At 36.5% G+C, this 18,098-nt stretch overlaps 1 protein-coding gene across 1 annotated transcript in view; it reads right to left on the bottom strand.

Annotated features, from left to right (window-relative positions):
* The window catches only part of PEX7 (peroxisomal biogenesis factor 7), an 84,965-nt gene that overhangs the window by 39,725 nt on the left and 27,142 nt on the right, over window positions 1-18,098 (bottom strand). The window contains exons 6-8 of the mRNA XM_045865614.3: window positions 13,303-13,409; window positions 11,745-11,858; window positions 9,957-10,012 (exon numbers count right to left, since the gene is read on the bottom strand). Of these exons, the coding sequence (XP_045721570.1) occupies window positions 9,957-10,012; window positions 11,745-11,858; window positions 13,303-13,409 (277 nt within the window). The remainder of the gene's footprint in view (window positions 1-9,956; window positions 10,013-11,744; window positions 11,859-13,302; window positions 13,410-18,098) is intronic.

Here is an 18,098-nt window from a genome sequence, read left to right as displayed (position 1 = left end):
GTGTCACCCCACAATTAGTCCATTCAACTTGTATTTCCCACAACCCCAGATCTGTATTTGTGACTACATGTCTCTCTGCTACGCCCACTAATCCCAACACAAATGACAGGCTCGGGACTCCCTGAAGTGTGTTTCTATTTTTCTCCAGGCCTTTGCTTTTATCATTTTGCCAGCAAGATATTCAGAACTGTCTATTACATGTAATAAGGGCTGTCAGATAACAGGCATTCTATAAAAATGCCTAAATTTTAAAGCAGAGTACAGCCCTACCATTTTGTAACCGAAGTAGCTTAACAGTGGAGTTGGAAACATTAACATTGCTGGTTTAGGCAGAGTGAGTTTCACATCACACAAGCTTGGATGAGCACTGTTTGAAAACACTGGAATTAAAACTCCCTATTTTTCTTGCCAAAAATTTTATAAGTCAATGTTTGGTATATTACTACCAAAAACCATTGACAAAGAACGTTTGGAAGGTTAGGCTACTTATAAAACTATCATGAAGCTGAAGAGTATTACTCTTTACATTTATCATATTAGTTTCATAAATTTTTTTTATAAAAAATTTTTACAAATTTTATGAGTTAGATCTTTAAGTATCTAAGAAGTATTTGCTACACCTGGAAGAGACAAAATGTTGCTTTTTCTAATAAAAAACATAATTTTAATTTAACAGCTTTTACTTTTGTTTGACTGCATTACATCCTGGATCTGCTGATTTCCAACTGTGTTTACAAAACAATCCACTTAGTATGAAACCAAAAACAAGCACTCAGAACTCAAATCATGCTCCTGCATGGTTGGCATATAGCAAACATGCCTCAGCAGAAAAAGAAGTTACTAATGAAGAGTACATCAGAAGAAGATGATGTGCTAAAATCTATGGTGGTAACATTCACAGAAGAATGGAAATAATTCACTATGAAATAGTTTAGATTTAGTACTATCTTGAGTGAAGTTTAGAAAGAACCGATATGCTATCTTCTTCTTCTTTTTTGTTTTTTAACATATAATGTATTATTCGTTTCAGAGGTACAGGTCTGTGATTCAACAGTCTTACATAATTCACAGCGCTCACCGTAGCACATACCCTCCCCAAGAGAGCAGGAAGGGAAGAATGAAGGGGGAAAAATCGGTGGGGGAGACGAACCATTAAAGACTGTGGCCTCTGAGAAACAAACTGAGGGTTCTAGAGGGGAGGTGGGTGGGGGGATGGGTTAGCCTGGTGGTGGGTATTAAAGAGGGCACGTAGCACTGGGTGTTATACACAAACAATGAATCATGGAACACTACATCAAAAACTAATGATGTAATGTATGGTGATTAACATAATAAAAAAATAAATATATAGATTTAAAAAAAAGAAAGAACCGATATGTAGTTTTTTTTAAAGATTTTATTTATTTATTTGACAGAGCGAGAGCGCATGCACAAGCAGGGGGAGTGGCAGGCAGAGGGAGAAGCAGGATCCCTGCTGAGCAGGGAGCCCGATGTGGGACTCGATCCCAGGACCCCGGGATCATGACCTGAGACTAAGGCAGATGCTCAACTGACTGAGTCACCCAGGCACCCCAGAACTGATGTGTATTTTTTAAAATATTTTATTTATTTATTTGACAGAGAAAGAGATAGCAAGAGCAGGAACACAAGCAGGGGGAGTGGGAGAGAGAGAAGCAGGCTTCCCACCGAGCAGGGAGCCTGATGCGGGGCTCGATCCCAGGACTCTGGGATCATGACCTGAGCCAAAGGCAGACACTTAACAACTGAGCCACCCAGGTGCTCCCTGATGTGTATTTTTATGGAGTATATTGCCCATCCACTAAAGGGAGTTCTGATATTTTTCATAAGGTTAGAGCTTTTATTTAATCTAAACACTAATTTCAAATGCTATGTTACATATTAATTTTTAGATTTTTATTATTTATTCAGTGAAACATAATGAGCTACTATACAGGTAAAGGACTTAAAGCTTTTTCTATTAGATATGATAATATATCCACATAAAACAAAAATATGAAACTCGAATTTTATAATACTAAAATCTCCATCACATCATCAGTTTTGATATAATGAACATAATATGAACTTTTTTAAAACGAAATTTTAAAGACTTAAAAAACTAGACAAAATATAAAAATGGACAAGTAAATGAAAACTTATATTTGAAGAGCTTATGTTATAAAAACTAGCCATCCAAATCTAGAGGTAATATCTGTATAATTATCAGTGCTGAAAATTAAACAGGTTATTGCTGGTCTTTTGTCTTAAATTTTTTTCTTTTTATCAAAATGAGTTTTCTGGCACTAAAAATATCATCAATCCAATGAGATTTAAAATTCTTCAGGGGATAAAATTAACTCATATCACATGCGTTAAAAAATCTACCAAAAACATATCTTTTCTGACCTTTCCAATGCATGGTCACCACACACAAATAATGAGAACTAAACTCATACAAGACATTACTACAGTTAAAGTCGTATTCTCAGCATGTTTTAAAAATTACAAAATGCAGTACATATATTAAAAAATGAAATTTTAAAAAATGATTTTGTTTTCATTATCTACTTTCCTTCTCATAAGAAAGTCTTTGGTAGTGCTATATTGAAATACACAATTATTAACCTCCAGTTACATTTAGTATGAAGGTAGTACAGTAAAATAGCCATAATGTATGTTAAAATGAAAATTCTATTTCTGGAAAAAAGAGGATGCTGCTTCTACATACTGCCTGTGATGGAATTTGGCTTAAGTTTTTTACTCCACTTCATATTGAGAAAATGATTACCAATTTTGCAGGGGAAAAAAAAAAGAATTCTAGGCTTCAGGCTTGACTAGGGAGAATATTCCCATGAAAACCTTAAAATGGCCCTGGTGAACGGAAGCTTAGGGGACACTAAAAGCTTGGCTGGGAAGGAAAGAGAAATGTAAGAGAGAACTTAAAAGAAGATACAGGATAAAGGAATAAGTTACAGGCTAAGGGGGAAGTCAGTAGGGAATTGGAGAACAATAATAACGGAGGGAGAAGGGGTGATTTCATGGAGTCCTGAAAACAACAAGAGCTTATGGGGTTAAGAGCACTCATGTCCAATGGTAGCAGAGAAATGGATAGGTACAGATTTAGATCAATCCGCAGGCTTGCAGTGGAAAACGAGATAATTTGTGCTTGAGCCCTACAGTTATTATTTTTTAAAGAGATAAAAAAGGCCTTTTAGTGAATAAGGTTGGTGAGGTGTCTTAAGAAGAAAAGCAAAGGTTGGGACAATGGAAAAACTAGCACAGTATTTTCAAGCACGTCCTCTTCTGTAATTCTTATAATCAATTTGTGAGGAGAGATATTATTAATTCCATTTTACATATGAAGAAACCTGGATTCTAAGTTATATAGGAAAACTGTGCATTAAATGTCCTTTTCAGGGGCGCCTGGGTGCCTCAGTTGGTTAAGTGACTGCCTTCGGCTCAGGTCATGATCCTGGAGTCCCGGGATCGAGTCCCGCATCGGGCTCCCTGCTCGGCAGGGAGTCTGCTTCTCCCTCTGACCCTCCTCCCTCTCATGCTCTCTGTCTCTCATTCTCTCTGTCTCAAATAAATATCATCCTTTAAAAAAAAAAAATGTCCTTTTCAGTTATATGTGAAGGATCTCCTATTATTCATTATCATTTCACTTTTTCCAAATGCTTACAAATTCAGCTATGACACTTGTGACCTTGCAGGATGTCACTGAAACCATTCTTCTCCCCAGAAGCACTAAACATCTATCCCCCAAACTCCAGTCTTGCTCAGGCTTCAGGAAAGAGGCAAAACCTAATTCTTAGAAATAGAGAGAAAAGTAAGACTGTGAGCCTCAAATTGTGATGATTTTTGAGCATGTTCAGCTATCTACAAGATTTTGGAGTAGTACAGTTGACGTTCAAAAGTCCAGTCTCAACAAATATTTCTGAGACAAATTTACATCTACAAAAATAAGGCATTTCCCAACTGGGTCCTCAAGGATACTTAAGTATATAGATAAAATAGGGTATGGCCAGTAAGGTTAAGATCATAATGACAGTTCTGAGAAGAAGGTATAGGTAAGTCACTAGGTTTTTCCCTTTAATTAGAAACAGGACAGAAATGGATTTAATATGCCCCTTAATAATTCCTAGAAACCCCAGAAAGACCCAATTAAAATCATTAGAGACACTAAAAATGAGATCAAAAGATTAATGCCCCATATCATTTGGTCAAGTCTCCAGTGATCAGTTTCAAACACCAGAAAGGTCTTTGAAATCCAAGGACTAGATTCTATATCCAGAAATCCCTTTTGAGCCCACAGGTGACACCATGTAAAGAGAGAAAACTGAAAGTTCAACTCTTCATCCTGTTCAGCCCAAAGGACCTCACATCACTGGCCATTCACATCTGGTTGAAATCTCTCCCGAAGATTCTGTGGCATACTCCTGTTTTAAGTGGGCTGGTCCCTTCTTTCTTCCAATATTAATTCTCTCCTGCATTTTGCTCTTCTTTCTCTAAACTTATTCATTCTTGTGGATTGGCCTGTCAGTAAGTTAGTGGTCTTCAAATCCATATTTAGAGACCAAACCTCCAGCCAATAATCTAGCTCCACAATTCCAGTTTGGAAAAAGTTTGGGGTGGATGGCAAGCAACTGCCAAGTTTTCTTCCTGTCTGCCATGTTGCCATTCTTTGGCTCCCATGCCAGAAGTTCTATAATCACTTCTTACTATTTTATACAGACTACTAAAAAAAAAACAAAAAAAAAAAACTGGTTATGGCATCCTTTTAATTGATAGCTGGAAGCCTCAGTGTGATAATGTTTTCCAATTTACCTGCATGCTTGTATTGGATAAGTAAAAAAAAAAAAAAAAAACAAGTTAGGGCATGTAATTTCTCTCAAGGAATTGTTGTAAATTATTCTATTCCAAAGTACATTCCACAGAAACAAAGTTATATAGCTTCTACCGTATCAACCACTGACTCAGAAGTAAAGGAGAGAGGAATTCTGGTTAGCTGAAGCAACGAGGCCATGCAAATCCAAAACTCTTAGTGCATCTTCACAAAAAACTAATACAGAATAAGAAGAACAAATAAAGCTACACAAAACTTGGGGTGCCTGGGTGGCTCAGTCAGTTAAACATCCAACTCTTCATTTCAGCTCAGGTCATGATCTCAGGGTTATGAGATCAAGCCCCACAACAGGCTCCATGCTGGGTGTGAGCATGGAGCCTGCTTGAAACTCTCTCTCTTCTTCTCCCTCTACCCCTGGTCACATGTGCGAGCTCACTCTCTCCCCCTCTCAAAAAAAAAAAAAAAACCCTACACAAAACTCAGGCTTCCAACACACCTGAAATTCTAATTACAGGTAAAAAAGAAAAATAAAAACAGAACCACAATGAGCTATCTCCCATGTTCCAGCTGCAAGCCTAACTGGACACTTTAATCTGTAGCAGGGAAAACTGAACTGCAACAGTCAGGGTCGCCAGGAAAAAATATCAAATAACTTACAAGGACAAAAGAATTAGACTGGCACTGGACTTTCCAAAAACAAGACAGAAAGCGAGGCAAAAATGAGGTAGCATTTTAAAAAAACTCCAGAAATGTAAATCAAAGAGTTTCTATTCAGATAAGCTACACTTTAAGAACAAGGCTATAGAGAAACAATTTTAAACATGCAAGAGCTCCTGAGAATTCTGAACCCATCAGCTCTTCTTAAGGAATTTACTAGAAGATAAACTTCATCAAAGTAAGACATGATGGGGAAATTTCAGCAAAAAGATTGATGATGAATATTTAATATATTTAGTCATATATCTAAGACTAAAACAAAGGTGAAAACAAGAGTGGAAAAATAATTCATGTTAAATGTTGCAAGGTCTGACAAAGTATAAATAAAATAACTCAAAATTTGACGGAGAAGAGAAAGGGGGTAAAAAGGAAAGTAGAGTAAGTTCACTGCTTGTTGTATATGCAATAAATAGGTGTTAAAATACCATTAAAAACTCGTAAGTCAGATAACAGTTACATTTTTTAAAACAGGGGAATAAAGGCATTAAGAAATTTAAATAAAAGAAGAAAATAAACCTTCAAAACACAAAAAAAATACATCATATACAGAAACAGCAAATATAATACATATAATAGTCACCACATAAAATGATATGACAGACTTGATACCAAACATGTTTTTATCAAGAAATATGGATAGGTTAAACTTGACTATTACAATAAAAAGACTTTTTATTTAGTTCACCTAGCAAGACCCAAATATATGCTCTATACAAAAGACATATCAAAAACAAAATGTATCAAAAAAGCTAAAAATGAAGGTATGGGAAAAGATGTACCTAGAAAGTGGAAACAATCTGAAAGCAGGGGCAGTGACACAGGTAAGAGACAAAGCACAACTAAAGCTAAAAGGATCAACTGTGACAAAGAAGTATTCTCTTTGATGCTAAAAGTCTCAATTCACTATATGACTGTTATAAATATCTATGCACCAAATACACCATCTACTTTTATGAAATCAAAACTATAAGAGTTGCAGGGAGAGAGACAGAAACCCAATGATAATACTTTTAACATCCCACTCTCAGGACAAAACAAATTAAGTGGACAAAAATTAAAATAAGATACAGAAGCTCTAAACAACAATCAGTAGAGCTTATGTCACATATTGAACTTTACAGCATAATAATATGGAATAAACCTTCCTAATTGCTTATGAAACATCCACAAAAACTGATCATTTATTAGGTCCCCCCCAAAATCAATATGTTCTATAAAACAGAATGACTAAAAATTGTATTCTCTAATCACAATGCAATAAAAATAGACATTTTTAACAAATTTTTAAAAATTAAAAAGCCCTTTCATTTGGAAATTAAGTAACTTCCTATTAAACAACTCTTGGAAGAAAGGGGAAATATAAACAGAAGTTACAAATCTTTTAAAAATGATAATGAAAACATTATGTATCAGAATGTATGGGCTAGAATTGAAAACAGTAACTAGAAGAAAATTCATAGCCTTAAACACCTTATTAACAAAATAAAAGAATAAATATAAATTCCTGGCTCAAAAGTTGATAAAAGAACAAGATAAGCCAGAAGAAAGTAACAAGAAGGAAATAAGATAAAAGTAGAAATTAATGAGGTGATGAATAGAGAAATAACAGTTCTAATTAATAAGCCAAAATCTTGTTTGCTGAAGAGAAATAACAAAATACATATACCTTTAAATAACTTAAAGAAGAAATCACAAACATACAAAATCAGAAATTAGAGTGAAATAATCATTGAAACAGGAGAAATTAAAAAGTCATGACACTACTTTATAGACATTTGTAACAAATACATTTGAAAATCTGTAAGTTAAGGATAATTTCCCAAACTGATCCCATTAGAGATGAAAAGTTATCACCTTTGAATACTAGTGCAAAAGCTCTAGATAAAATATTAGCAGATCAAATTCAACACCACATAAGAAAATAATACACAAAGATCAAGAGGGATTTAGTCCAGGAAGGCAAGGCTAGTTCAATCCATTACTATGATTCCTTAATAGCTCTAAGAAGAAAAATCACGATCATTTCCACAGATGCTGTAAAAGCCTTTTGACAAAACTTAAGATCCATTCCTGACTTTAAAAAAGACTCAAGAAAACAAGAGTTGATACACACTTTCTTAGCATACAAACAAACATTTATATAGCTGACCCTTGAACAACCACAAGTTTGAACTGTGTGGGTCCACTTAACATGCAATTTTTTTTTCAATAACCTATACATACAGTACTGTAAATGTACTTTGTCTTCCTTATGATTTTCTCTTTTTTTGAAAATATTTATTCATTTGTAATTTTATTCATTTATTTTTAAAGATTTTATTTATTTATTTGACAGAGAGAAAGAGAGAAAGCATGAGCAGGGGTTGAGGCAGAGGGAGAAGCAGGGTCCCCGAAGAGCAGGGAACCCGACACAGGATTCCATCCCAGGACCCTGGGATCATGACCTGACCTGAGCCGAAGGCAGACACTTAAATGACTGAGCCACCCAGGTACCCCTTCCTTATGATTTTCTTAATAACATTTTTTTCTCTAGCTTCCTTTATTGTAAGAATACAGTATATGATACATATAACATGCAAAATATGTGTTAATCAACTGTTTACATTATAGGCGAGGTTTCTGGTCAATAGCAGGCTATTAGTTAAGTTTTGGGGAAGTCAAAAGTTATGCAGGGGTCAGCACCCCTAACCCCAGGTGTTCGACGGTCAACTGTACTTTCACTTAAAGCCAACACCTTACTTTTAACAGGGAAGTGTTAAAGGCACTTTCATGAATATAGAATTAGACATTATAACACCACTTAGCACTTTAATAGAGGTATCTGCCAATACAATTAGAGAAATCAATCAGAGGCGTCAGAATTGGAATTGAAGATACATAACCATCTTTCTTTGCAGATGCTTTGATCATGTACTTGGAAAACCATAAAGAATCAATCATCTTTAGATGGTAGAGAAACAAGCATTCACAAACACTGCTGCTTGGAATAGAAATTGATATATTCCTTTTGGTGGGAATTTGGTGATAGACTAACAAAACTATATGTATGCTTACATTTTAATTCAGCAATATCACTTCTAGGAATATACTCTGAAGTTAATTCTCTAATAATGTGCACATACATACATACAAGGTTATTATTCATTATGCATTGTTTATTTATAAAATACTTAAGGACAAGCTAAATTCCCATAGGAGAGTAGTTGAGTAAACTATAGCACATCCACATAATGGAGTATTATGAGAATGAGAAGGATCTCTATGAACTGAAATAGAGTTATTTCCTGGATATATTTTATATGAGAAAAAGCAAAATTGAAGAGAGTATCCAGAGCACTCCATTTTTGTATAAGAAAGGGGGAAATAAGAAAATAGACATTGTCTACTTATCTGAGCAATATTGATTATTACAGGGTGTGTGACCCTACAGAATGGGTTGGAAAGAATAGAGGAAATAGACCTTTCTGAATGTACCTTTACGTACACCTTGACTTTGGAACCATGTTACTGTTTTGTCTGCTCAGAAAAATAGACAAAATCAGTAAGGATGGCAGGAAATGCTAAAATCGAATACAAACAGAAGCAAATGAATCAAACTGTGTTTCCAATCAATGACACAGCCACACTGATGATGGAGGGGAGCAGAATTAATCCAAATAACCTTTAAACATAGTATTTGGACTAGGGGGAAAAAAAGCCCTAAACAACGTAAACTCTAATTAGTACGATTCTGTTTCAGAGAGGCACGGCTCTGCAATTCTGAAACTACTTTCTGAGCATTCTAGGGTTTGCAAGTAAGTCAATATATTGTGGATAATGGGAATTAGGAGTTACAAATCTGGAAAAGGAGAAAAAATAGAACAAACCTTGGGTAGTGTGGGATTGGAACTGGGATGTATGGATAGAGACACACATACACATACATATATATTCGTACAGAGATGCAGATGTGCACACACATATATACACACTCATCTATATACAGTCACAAACATAATAACACTCTTGCTGGCTTTTTTCTACTATAACAATCTCAGCCTTAAGACTCATATAATTAGACCCGGAGAAATGGAATTTCACAATTTTTAAAATCTAAATTTAAAAAACACTGGCTATGCAGCCTATTGTGTGGAAAGGAGCCACTATAGGAATAGCTATCAGGAAAAAAGGCTTTTAAACAGAACAGCCAGGCTGTCTTCAAATAGCAAAGAATATATGCATGTGGCCAGATCAGAAAAACAGAAAAAATATAATATTAATCCCAGTGGCAAATATTCAAATGTGCCCAGCTCAGATTATTTTCAGATTAGTACAATAAATACATTATTTTTCATAAAAGTTGAAAAGATGCTACTTGGTATTTCACAATGAAACTTCTCAAAAACTACCGTACCTTACAGTGAAATCATAGGAGCAAGAGGCCAGAACGGAAGCATGAAATGGTGAAAACTACAAAAACAAAACAAAATTTTTTTTAAGTTAGCTGTAAGTATAACATGCTACTTCATAAGGTCATTCCCATGAGCGCTACAATAAAGTTTAATCAAGACTGTCACCTAAAATTACGTTTCCCCAAACCTTATATGCTTTAATTCAAGGCAAAAATCTTCTGGCCTTTTAAGCATCAGCTGCAGGAAATACATTTACTTTTACATTCTCCAAAGAAAAGGAATTCCTCAAGCTTTCTGGCACTTATTTAGAATAAAATATTCCCGAAGGGTTGCCACTCTGGAAAAATTAAATACAATTTCATAATGGCTATCCAAAAATGACTCCTACAGATATAAGGGATTTAAGTATATGATTGTACAATATGCAATTATGTAAGTTACCAATTTTATGAATACGTACTATGATTGCTATATGTACAAGTATCAAGTCATCATTTAATTGTTAAATAAAAACATCTTTAAAAGAATTTTTGTTATTTGCATATCACAACTACTGCAAAGGATAGCAGAACAAAAACTGCAAATTTAAAGACAAATACCTTTTAGATAAGTTATCAACATATTTTAATAGGCTGCCCTTTGTAATTATATTACTTTAGTTTTTTTTCTTCCCAGTACTTTAATGGTTATATATACATAAATATAACTACATTCGAATATGCTTTATAGTTTGCAAAATACTTTCAGTAAATTACCCAACTTCATTCTCAAAAGCACTGTGAAATAAATATTGAAAATATTTTTCAACTACTACAACCTGTGTGCCATTAAAACAACAACATGGCACCGGATCTCATATGCTGAGTTGCAACCAGTAAAATTTAAAATATTAATTTAACTGAAAATTCAGAATTTTTGAAATAGGAATAACCCAATATCGTATTTAAAAGATGAATAAAGTACTTCTTTGCCCTTAGTATAACAAAACAAAGAATGAAATTAGGAGATGTCACTTAATAATATGTTTTCCACAGTGACTCAGCAAAACCCACCAATAAAAGCTGGGAAGCTAATATAAGTCACCTTAGAACCAGGCACACTTCTTGGGAGTGGTAGAAAAAAGTCATCTTTATCTCATCCTCTGCTGTTGGCAGAGCAGAAAATTTCCTATACCCCAAATGTTTGTGAACATTCATATTTATTACCATGTTAGAGAAAAAAAACCTCTCTGTAGTTTCAACAAAGAAACCTTCCCACTGAATGGGAAATTATGAAGAATACCAAAAGCAAATGACCATAGTTAAAAACACATAAAAAGGAATAGTAGAGGGGCGCCTGGGTGGCTCAGTCGGTTAAGCGGCTGCCTTCAGCTCAGGTCATGATCCTGGAGTCCCGGGATCGAGTCCCGCATCGGGTTCCCTGCTCAGTGGGGAGTCTGCTTCTCCCTCTGACCCTCCCCTCTCTCATGCTCTCTGTCTCATTCTCTCTCTCAAATAAATAAATAAAATCTTTAAAAAAAAAAAAAAAGGAATAGTAGAATGGAAAGGACAGAATGAAAAAACATTTCTATTTAACCTTAAGCACTGATCGGCTACATTGTCCCAGTTCATTCAATAATTATTCAAATATTTTACCTAATTTTAGCTTTCATTGTTCATCATCCTTAATTGGCTAACAGAAATACGCATAAAAGCATCCATAACCCCAACCCCTAAACATGTTTTCTATATACTTCATTGGTTATGTTTATATTCATACTCTACATATAAAAAGAAAAGATAAACACTTACTTTCACTCTCCTAACAGCATAGGTGTGACCAAGAAGTTCGAACACTGGCTGCCGTACATTCCTCAGGTCCCAGCCTCTCAAACTACAATCCACTGCCCCCGTCACCAGCAAATTCTGCAGAAACGATTCGGAGAAAAGTGAGCAGTGCACATAACAGAACGAGGCACAGTCTCAAATGACATTGTGGGCTCTCCAATCTACCTTCAGTAGTATCAGGAAGTACATAAGGGGTTAAAAATTATGCCTGACGAATGAGCGCACCTTTCTCTTCAGTGTATTGTGAGGCTTTCCCAAGGGTTAAAAGGCAAGAGGCCTGTTAACTTAGGAATGGGGGGAAAAGGAAAGGGTACAAATTTGACTTTTATGTTTTTCCAAATCTAATTCAATCATTGTTCCCCGCTCTCATGGGCCATGTCTTAATACAATATCTAATCCTTTCTGAGAACCTCTGCAAGTAGTGGTGAGTCTCTCCTATCTGGTCAGGTTTTATAAATCCCTCTGTCTAGAGCCATCGGTGAACCCACACTTCCTGGCTGAACAGGCCAAGTGCTGGGTCCACAGTCAGGCCCATCCCATGTCAACCAGAGCAGTAATTCATTGTATGAATGTGCTGGGTTTCAGTGTAAGCTCATTTGAGGAAAAATTTCAATACTTTAAAACAAAAACAATTTTAACAACTCTCAGCTGTGTATCAGCACCTTTTTTAGAATTCCCAAAAGTGTAACATATAGTCCACAATTCATTTTCTATATGGAAAACTCATTTATGATGACAGAGATTTGAACCGCAGTTATCAGCACTGAAATTGTTTTTTAGATCAAGTATTATTATTGAATATGTACTCTATTTTCTTTTAATCTATTTTATTTCTTTTCGAAGAACTCTGCCAATACAATGCTCTCTTAACTTCTACTAGTTAATTGAAAACTGAGAAGAAACAAGGCATATGTTTTACCTGTCTGTCCCAGTCAACAGACCGCTTCAGGTACAGAAATAGTACATCAACACATGTTTAATCCATTTCTATTCTGAATTCATATGCTCATGTGGTTAACTGAAGCTTTGCAAAGAGATACAAACAAGACACTGTTATCGACAGAAGCATGAAGTTTGGTTAGGCTTACATGGGAAGATGAAACAAAATTTTAAAAACTGGTAGACTGTCCAACTAAAAGTCAAATTACAAATAGTTCAGCAGCCTAACCAGCAAAGTGAATGAGGAATGAAAGCAGACGATACAAATTGGTAGGGCTAAGAGCAATAAAGAAAAAAAATTACATAAATTATAAAGCAGCTTTCCCAAATAAGCAAGTAAGGCTGCCCTGTTGAACTTTGAGAATTTCTATTTCTTACTCTGTCTGTTTTATGTGCACTTAAATCCAATTAATGCTAATGCAGGTCACTCACAATCATGAATCAGAATTGAAAGGGACTGAATTTAACTTAATGGTCCATAAACGCTACCAAAGTCCACATAAACGAAGAGAAAATAAAATCCCAAACATTTCAACAATAGGAAGGGCTCAGCAGCAAGGGACAGATCCAGACAGGAGGGTACCTCATTGTATTTACACCAGTCACAGCTCAAAATTTCTGCCTGATGTGCAGGAACCACAATTCTGACTCCTGTTGACTTCACATCCCAGATTCTCAGAGTCTGATCACCTGGTGAGAGATGAAGACTTGATCACTTTCCATCACACCACTTGGATGCTCAGTGACATTGTACTCATGATGATAAATTGAGGGAAAATACTCTGTTTTACTGTTAGGTTCCTACCATCTATATATCATATGCATACATATATTGGTGGTGTTTTTTTTTTAAGATTTAGAGAAAGAGAGAAAGCACACAGAGTGGGAGGGGCAGAGGGAGAGGGAGAGAGAATCTCAAGCAGACTCCACAGTGAGGCCAGAGCCCAATGTGGGGCTCGATCTCACAACCCTGAGATCACAACCTGAGCTGAAAACAAAAATCGGACGCTTAACCGACTGCGCCATCCAGGCGCCCCCACATACACTCTGTTTAACTATAATAATGCATAGGACCTAGTCAAAGTGATGAACTACAAAAAGTAATGTGTTGCAACAATGTTTTTAGATCTACTCAAAGCAGGAAAATCTGAATTTCACACTGAAACAAGTACAGTGGTGACTACATACACACACACATAGCGGATTTCTCTTCATGATAGGAAAAGGCCCTGAAAATCCTCGGTTTCTAGTCTATAAGAAACCAAATGCTAAAAATTTTACTGTTAAAAGTGGGCAGTCTACCAAGACAGAAGAGAGAATTTTTAATCTTCACGTTTATGTTTACTACATTTTAATAGGCCAGTCAGAGATCTAGTTTTCTCCTTGGAAAAAAACAAGTTGAAAAATTCAGGGATTATATTTGTAATAAAAATATTACAGGGGCGCCTGGGTGGCTCAGTTGGTTAAGCGACTGCCTTCGGCTCAGGTCATGATCCTGGAGTCCCTGGATCGAGTCCCGCATTGGGCTCCCTGCTCAGCGAGGAGCCTGCTTCTCCCTCTAACCCTGCCCCCGTCATGTACTCTCTCTCTCTCTCTCTCATTCTCACTCTCTCAAATAAATAAATCTTTAAAAAAAAATTACAAAAATGGTTTGCATTGCTTAGTTTCACAAAGTTACCCCTGATTAAATGTTTTATATGCTGTTTGCCTTAGATTTTTATAAAGTATAAGGAGATAACAAAATGACCAGAGGAATAAAACTCAGGATATATATAGGTATCAGCATCACCAGTAAATTAGAACCAGTCAGTGATGCTAAGAAAAAGCTGGTACAGCTGGATGAAAGAACATGGTCTATGGCGCGATGGCAGTCAGGGTGTGGAATTCCAGTTAGTAGCTGTGTGACCCTGCACAAGTTATATAATATCTCTGAGACTCAGTCCTCATTTCTAAAAAAGAAACAGAATGCCTGCATGCAGGATTGTACAAGAATTTAGTGTAATAAAGTTTCTGGCACTTAGCATGGTCTCTGGCACAAAGTAGATACTTTAATATATGGTATACAATAACGCTAAAATTTTAAATTATCCTTTGCTTTACTTACCTATATTTTCCTGGATTCCCAATTCTAAATCATATTGTCATGTAGCTACATTCAGCAATTTTAGATAATTTTTTTTTTCTGATTTCTTTGGAAGTTGTTGAAGAAAGATAAGCATTAAATTGTTGGTGGTAATGAAATGTAGAGGTTAAGAATGGGGGCTCTGAAGTTCCGGGGCTTAGTACTAATCCAGCTCAATCATTTGGTCCCTGTTGATGTTTCATCAAGTTACTTAACTTCCCTGATTCTCAGTTTCCTTACCTGTGATAAAATACTTACCTTATGAGTTTAAATCAGATAATGTACTTAAAAAAAAAAATAAGAAAGCATACCCATGATTAGAAGTCATTCCCACTGCTATTACTAATACCATAAATAATGGCCAATATTTACTGAGTACCTACTTTATGCCAGATGGTGGTCTAAACATTTTGTATGTATTAACTTTTAAAAAACATAACAAGTGAGATAGAGATTTTGCTAATATAAGAAGCATTTTTTTTTTTAAGATTTTATTTATTTATTTGACAGAGAGAGACACAGCAAGAGAAGGAACACAAGCAGGGGGAGTGGGAAAGGGAGAAGCAGGCTTCCCGCGAAGCAGGGAACCCGATACGGGGCTCGATCCCAGGACCCTGGGACCATGACCTGAGCCGAAGGCAGACACTCAACGACTGAGCCACCCAGGTGCCCCTATAAGAAGCAATTTTTGTAGTAATTTACAAATGGGGAAACTGAAGCTTGTGGAGATGAAATAATGCCCTCGGGATAGCAAGCCATGGAGTCAGGATCTGGGACAAGAGCCCAGGTAGGCTGGCTCCCCAGCTGGCCTGCTCCATAATGACACTGTGCTCACCTCCTCATGTGACTGGAGGAGACCCGCCAGACAGCCAATGTTGGCTGACTCTTGAGGAATTCTTTTATTTACATGTTTTCTCAGTAAATTGAGAGGAAAAAAACCTCACATACACACGCGTGCACACACATGACGTTCTGTCATATTTGCATCACAATTATCATAGAAATAAAAATAATAAAACAAATAAACTTGAAACCTCTATTGTACTTCCAGTCCCATTCCCCACCTTCCTTTCCCAGAGGCCACCACAACAGTGAATTTGGCATCTCTTTAGTCTGTGTTTTGTAATACTTTCATTCCATTTTTATGGATCCATATATAGGTACTATCACTTTATGTGTGGGATTTGTAATTTTTGTTGTTTAAAAATACCACCTTCCTACTTTTTTTTAAATTTGAGTACAGCTGACACATACTGTTACATTAGTTCCAGGTGTACCACGTCCCTATACTTCATGCTGTGCTCTCCCCAAGTGCAGCCGCCGTCTGCCTCCACACAACGCTATTACAGTACTGTTGACTGTACTCCCTGTGCTGTGCCCTTCACTCCTGCGACTCATTCATTCCCTAACTGGAAGACAGCATGTCCCACTCTCCTTCACCCATTTAGCCCATCTCCCAACCCTCTTCCCATCTTCCTACTTTAAAAAAAGTTGAAAACCACTCTGATAGAAGACAGTAACTAACACTTTTGGATCTAGCTAAATATGGTAGGGATGGGAGGGGATGAGGAGTCTGAAAGTACCAAATGGAAACTGTTCAGAATTAGTATAGACTAGAGCTTCAAATAACTCCAGGGGCCCTAATTACAGTCAATGTCGAGCCTCGAAGTCAGTAGAATTTGTTTCAAAATTTAAAATAGCTTTGATAGGCTTTCTCTACCTTCGGAGTACAAAGCAGGGTGATGTGGATGGCTAGTGTTTCGTCTGCCCAACAGTACATTTCTTACAGGAAAAGCATCCTTTTCTCACCATGTGACTCTAGAAGGATCTATGGCTCAACACAGCTGACCACCCAGGGACAGGTCCAAGCAAGGCCAGTCAGAGTATCTTATTCCCTGTCCTGATCACAGGTTAAAGGTAGGTACCTGGGATTTTTTTTTTCTAACTGTAACTGAAAAAATAGTATCAGTCCCTCTCTTAGGATTAACAGGCTATAACACTGAGGAGCTGCTGGTAGCCACGTCTCACTGTTTGGGGAAAGCAGCTTGCAGAGTGAAGTCAACAAGCAGAGACAAGTCCAGATTAAAGATAGAAAATGCATCCTGGGGCTGTTCAAGCATCCCTTCCCTTTCTGGGGCTGTTTTTCAATAAATTCCTCAAAGACCTAAGAGAGTTCAAAGTCTATCACCTGTAGGTAAAGGAGACCCCTTCCCATCATGGAAGGAGTGAATGGAATTCCCCTAAAACTTCAGTCTGTAAGAAGCCTAGCCCCAGAGAAAAACATTTGATTCAGCATAAAGCTTCCACTAAAACATAGGAAATACCTAAATGATGTATACTAGCTTTCAAAAATTTATATTTAATATCAGGTCTGGAACTATAAAGTCTGCTCTAGCGGCAACTAAAGCACTGTTTAAAGTTGAATGTGCTGTGTTCATCCTAGTAATTATATCTTATGAGTATGTGAATGATTTAGAGTATCAAAACATTACAAGGAATATGCACTGGGCCTTGAAGAAGTAACTGTTTTCTAGCAACATTACTGGAGTCTCACAAAACATAATGAACAAAAGAAACTTGACATAGAAGTATAAAACAGGCAAATTAATCTATGCAATTAGAAGGCAGGACAGTGGTCACCCTGGAGTGGGGAAGGGGAGCCTCTCAGAATGTTCTGTTTCTTGATCTGGGTGCTATACACACATCTGTATGTGCTCACTGTGAAAATTCTTTGCATTGTACACTTAAGATTATGCACTGTTCCATATGTGTATTATGCTTCACTAAAAGATTAAGCAATTGCACTACTAGGTATTTATTGAAAGGATACAAACATAGTGATTCAAAGGGGCACATGCACTCCAGTGTTTATAGCAGCAACATCCATAATAGCCAAACTATGGAAAGAGCCCAGATGTCCATCAACAGATGAACGGATAAAGAAGATGTGGTATATATATACAATGGAATATTATGCAGCCATCAAAAACAATGAAATCTTGCCATTTGCAACGACATGGATGGAACTAGAGGGTGTTATGCTAAGCGAAATAGGTCAGAGAAAGACAAATACCATATGATTTCACTCATATGTGGAATTTAAGAAACAAACCAGATGAACATAGGGGAAGGGAAGGAAAAATAAAATAAGATGAAAACAGAGAGGAAGGCAAACCATAAGAGACTCTCAGCTCTAGGAAACAGTGTTGTTGGAGGGGAGGCGAATGGGGGATGGGGTAACTGGGTGATGGACATTA

The sequence above is a fragment of the Mirounga angustirostris genome, unplaced genomic scaffold (genome assembly GCF_029215605.1).
Source record: "Mirounga angustirostris isolate CCGP_5_RB_7025 unplaced genomic scaffold, mMirAng1.0.hap1 SCAF_8, whole genome shotgun sequence".
Taxonomy (NCBI): Eukaryota; Metazoa; Chordata; class Mammalia; order Carnivora; family Phocidae; genus Mirounga; species Mirounga angustirostris.
This window is presented reverse-complemented; position numbering and strand designations above follow the sequence as displayed.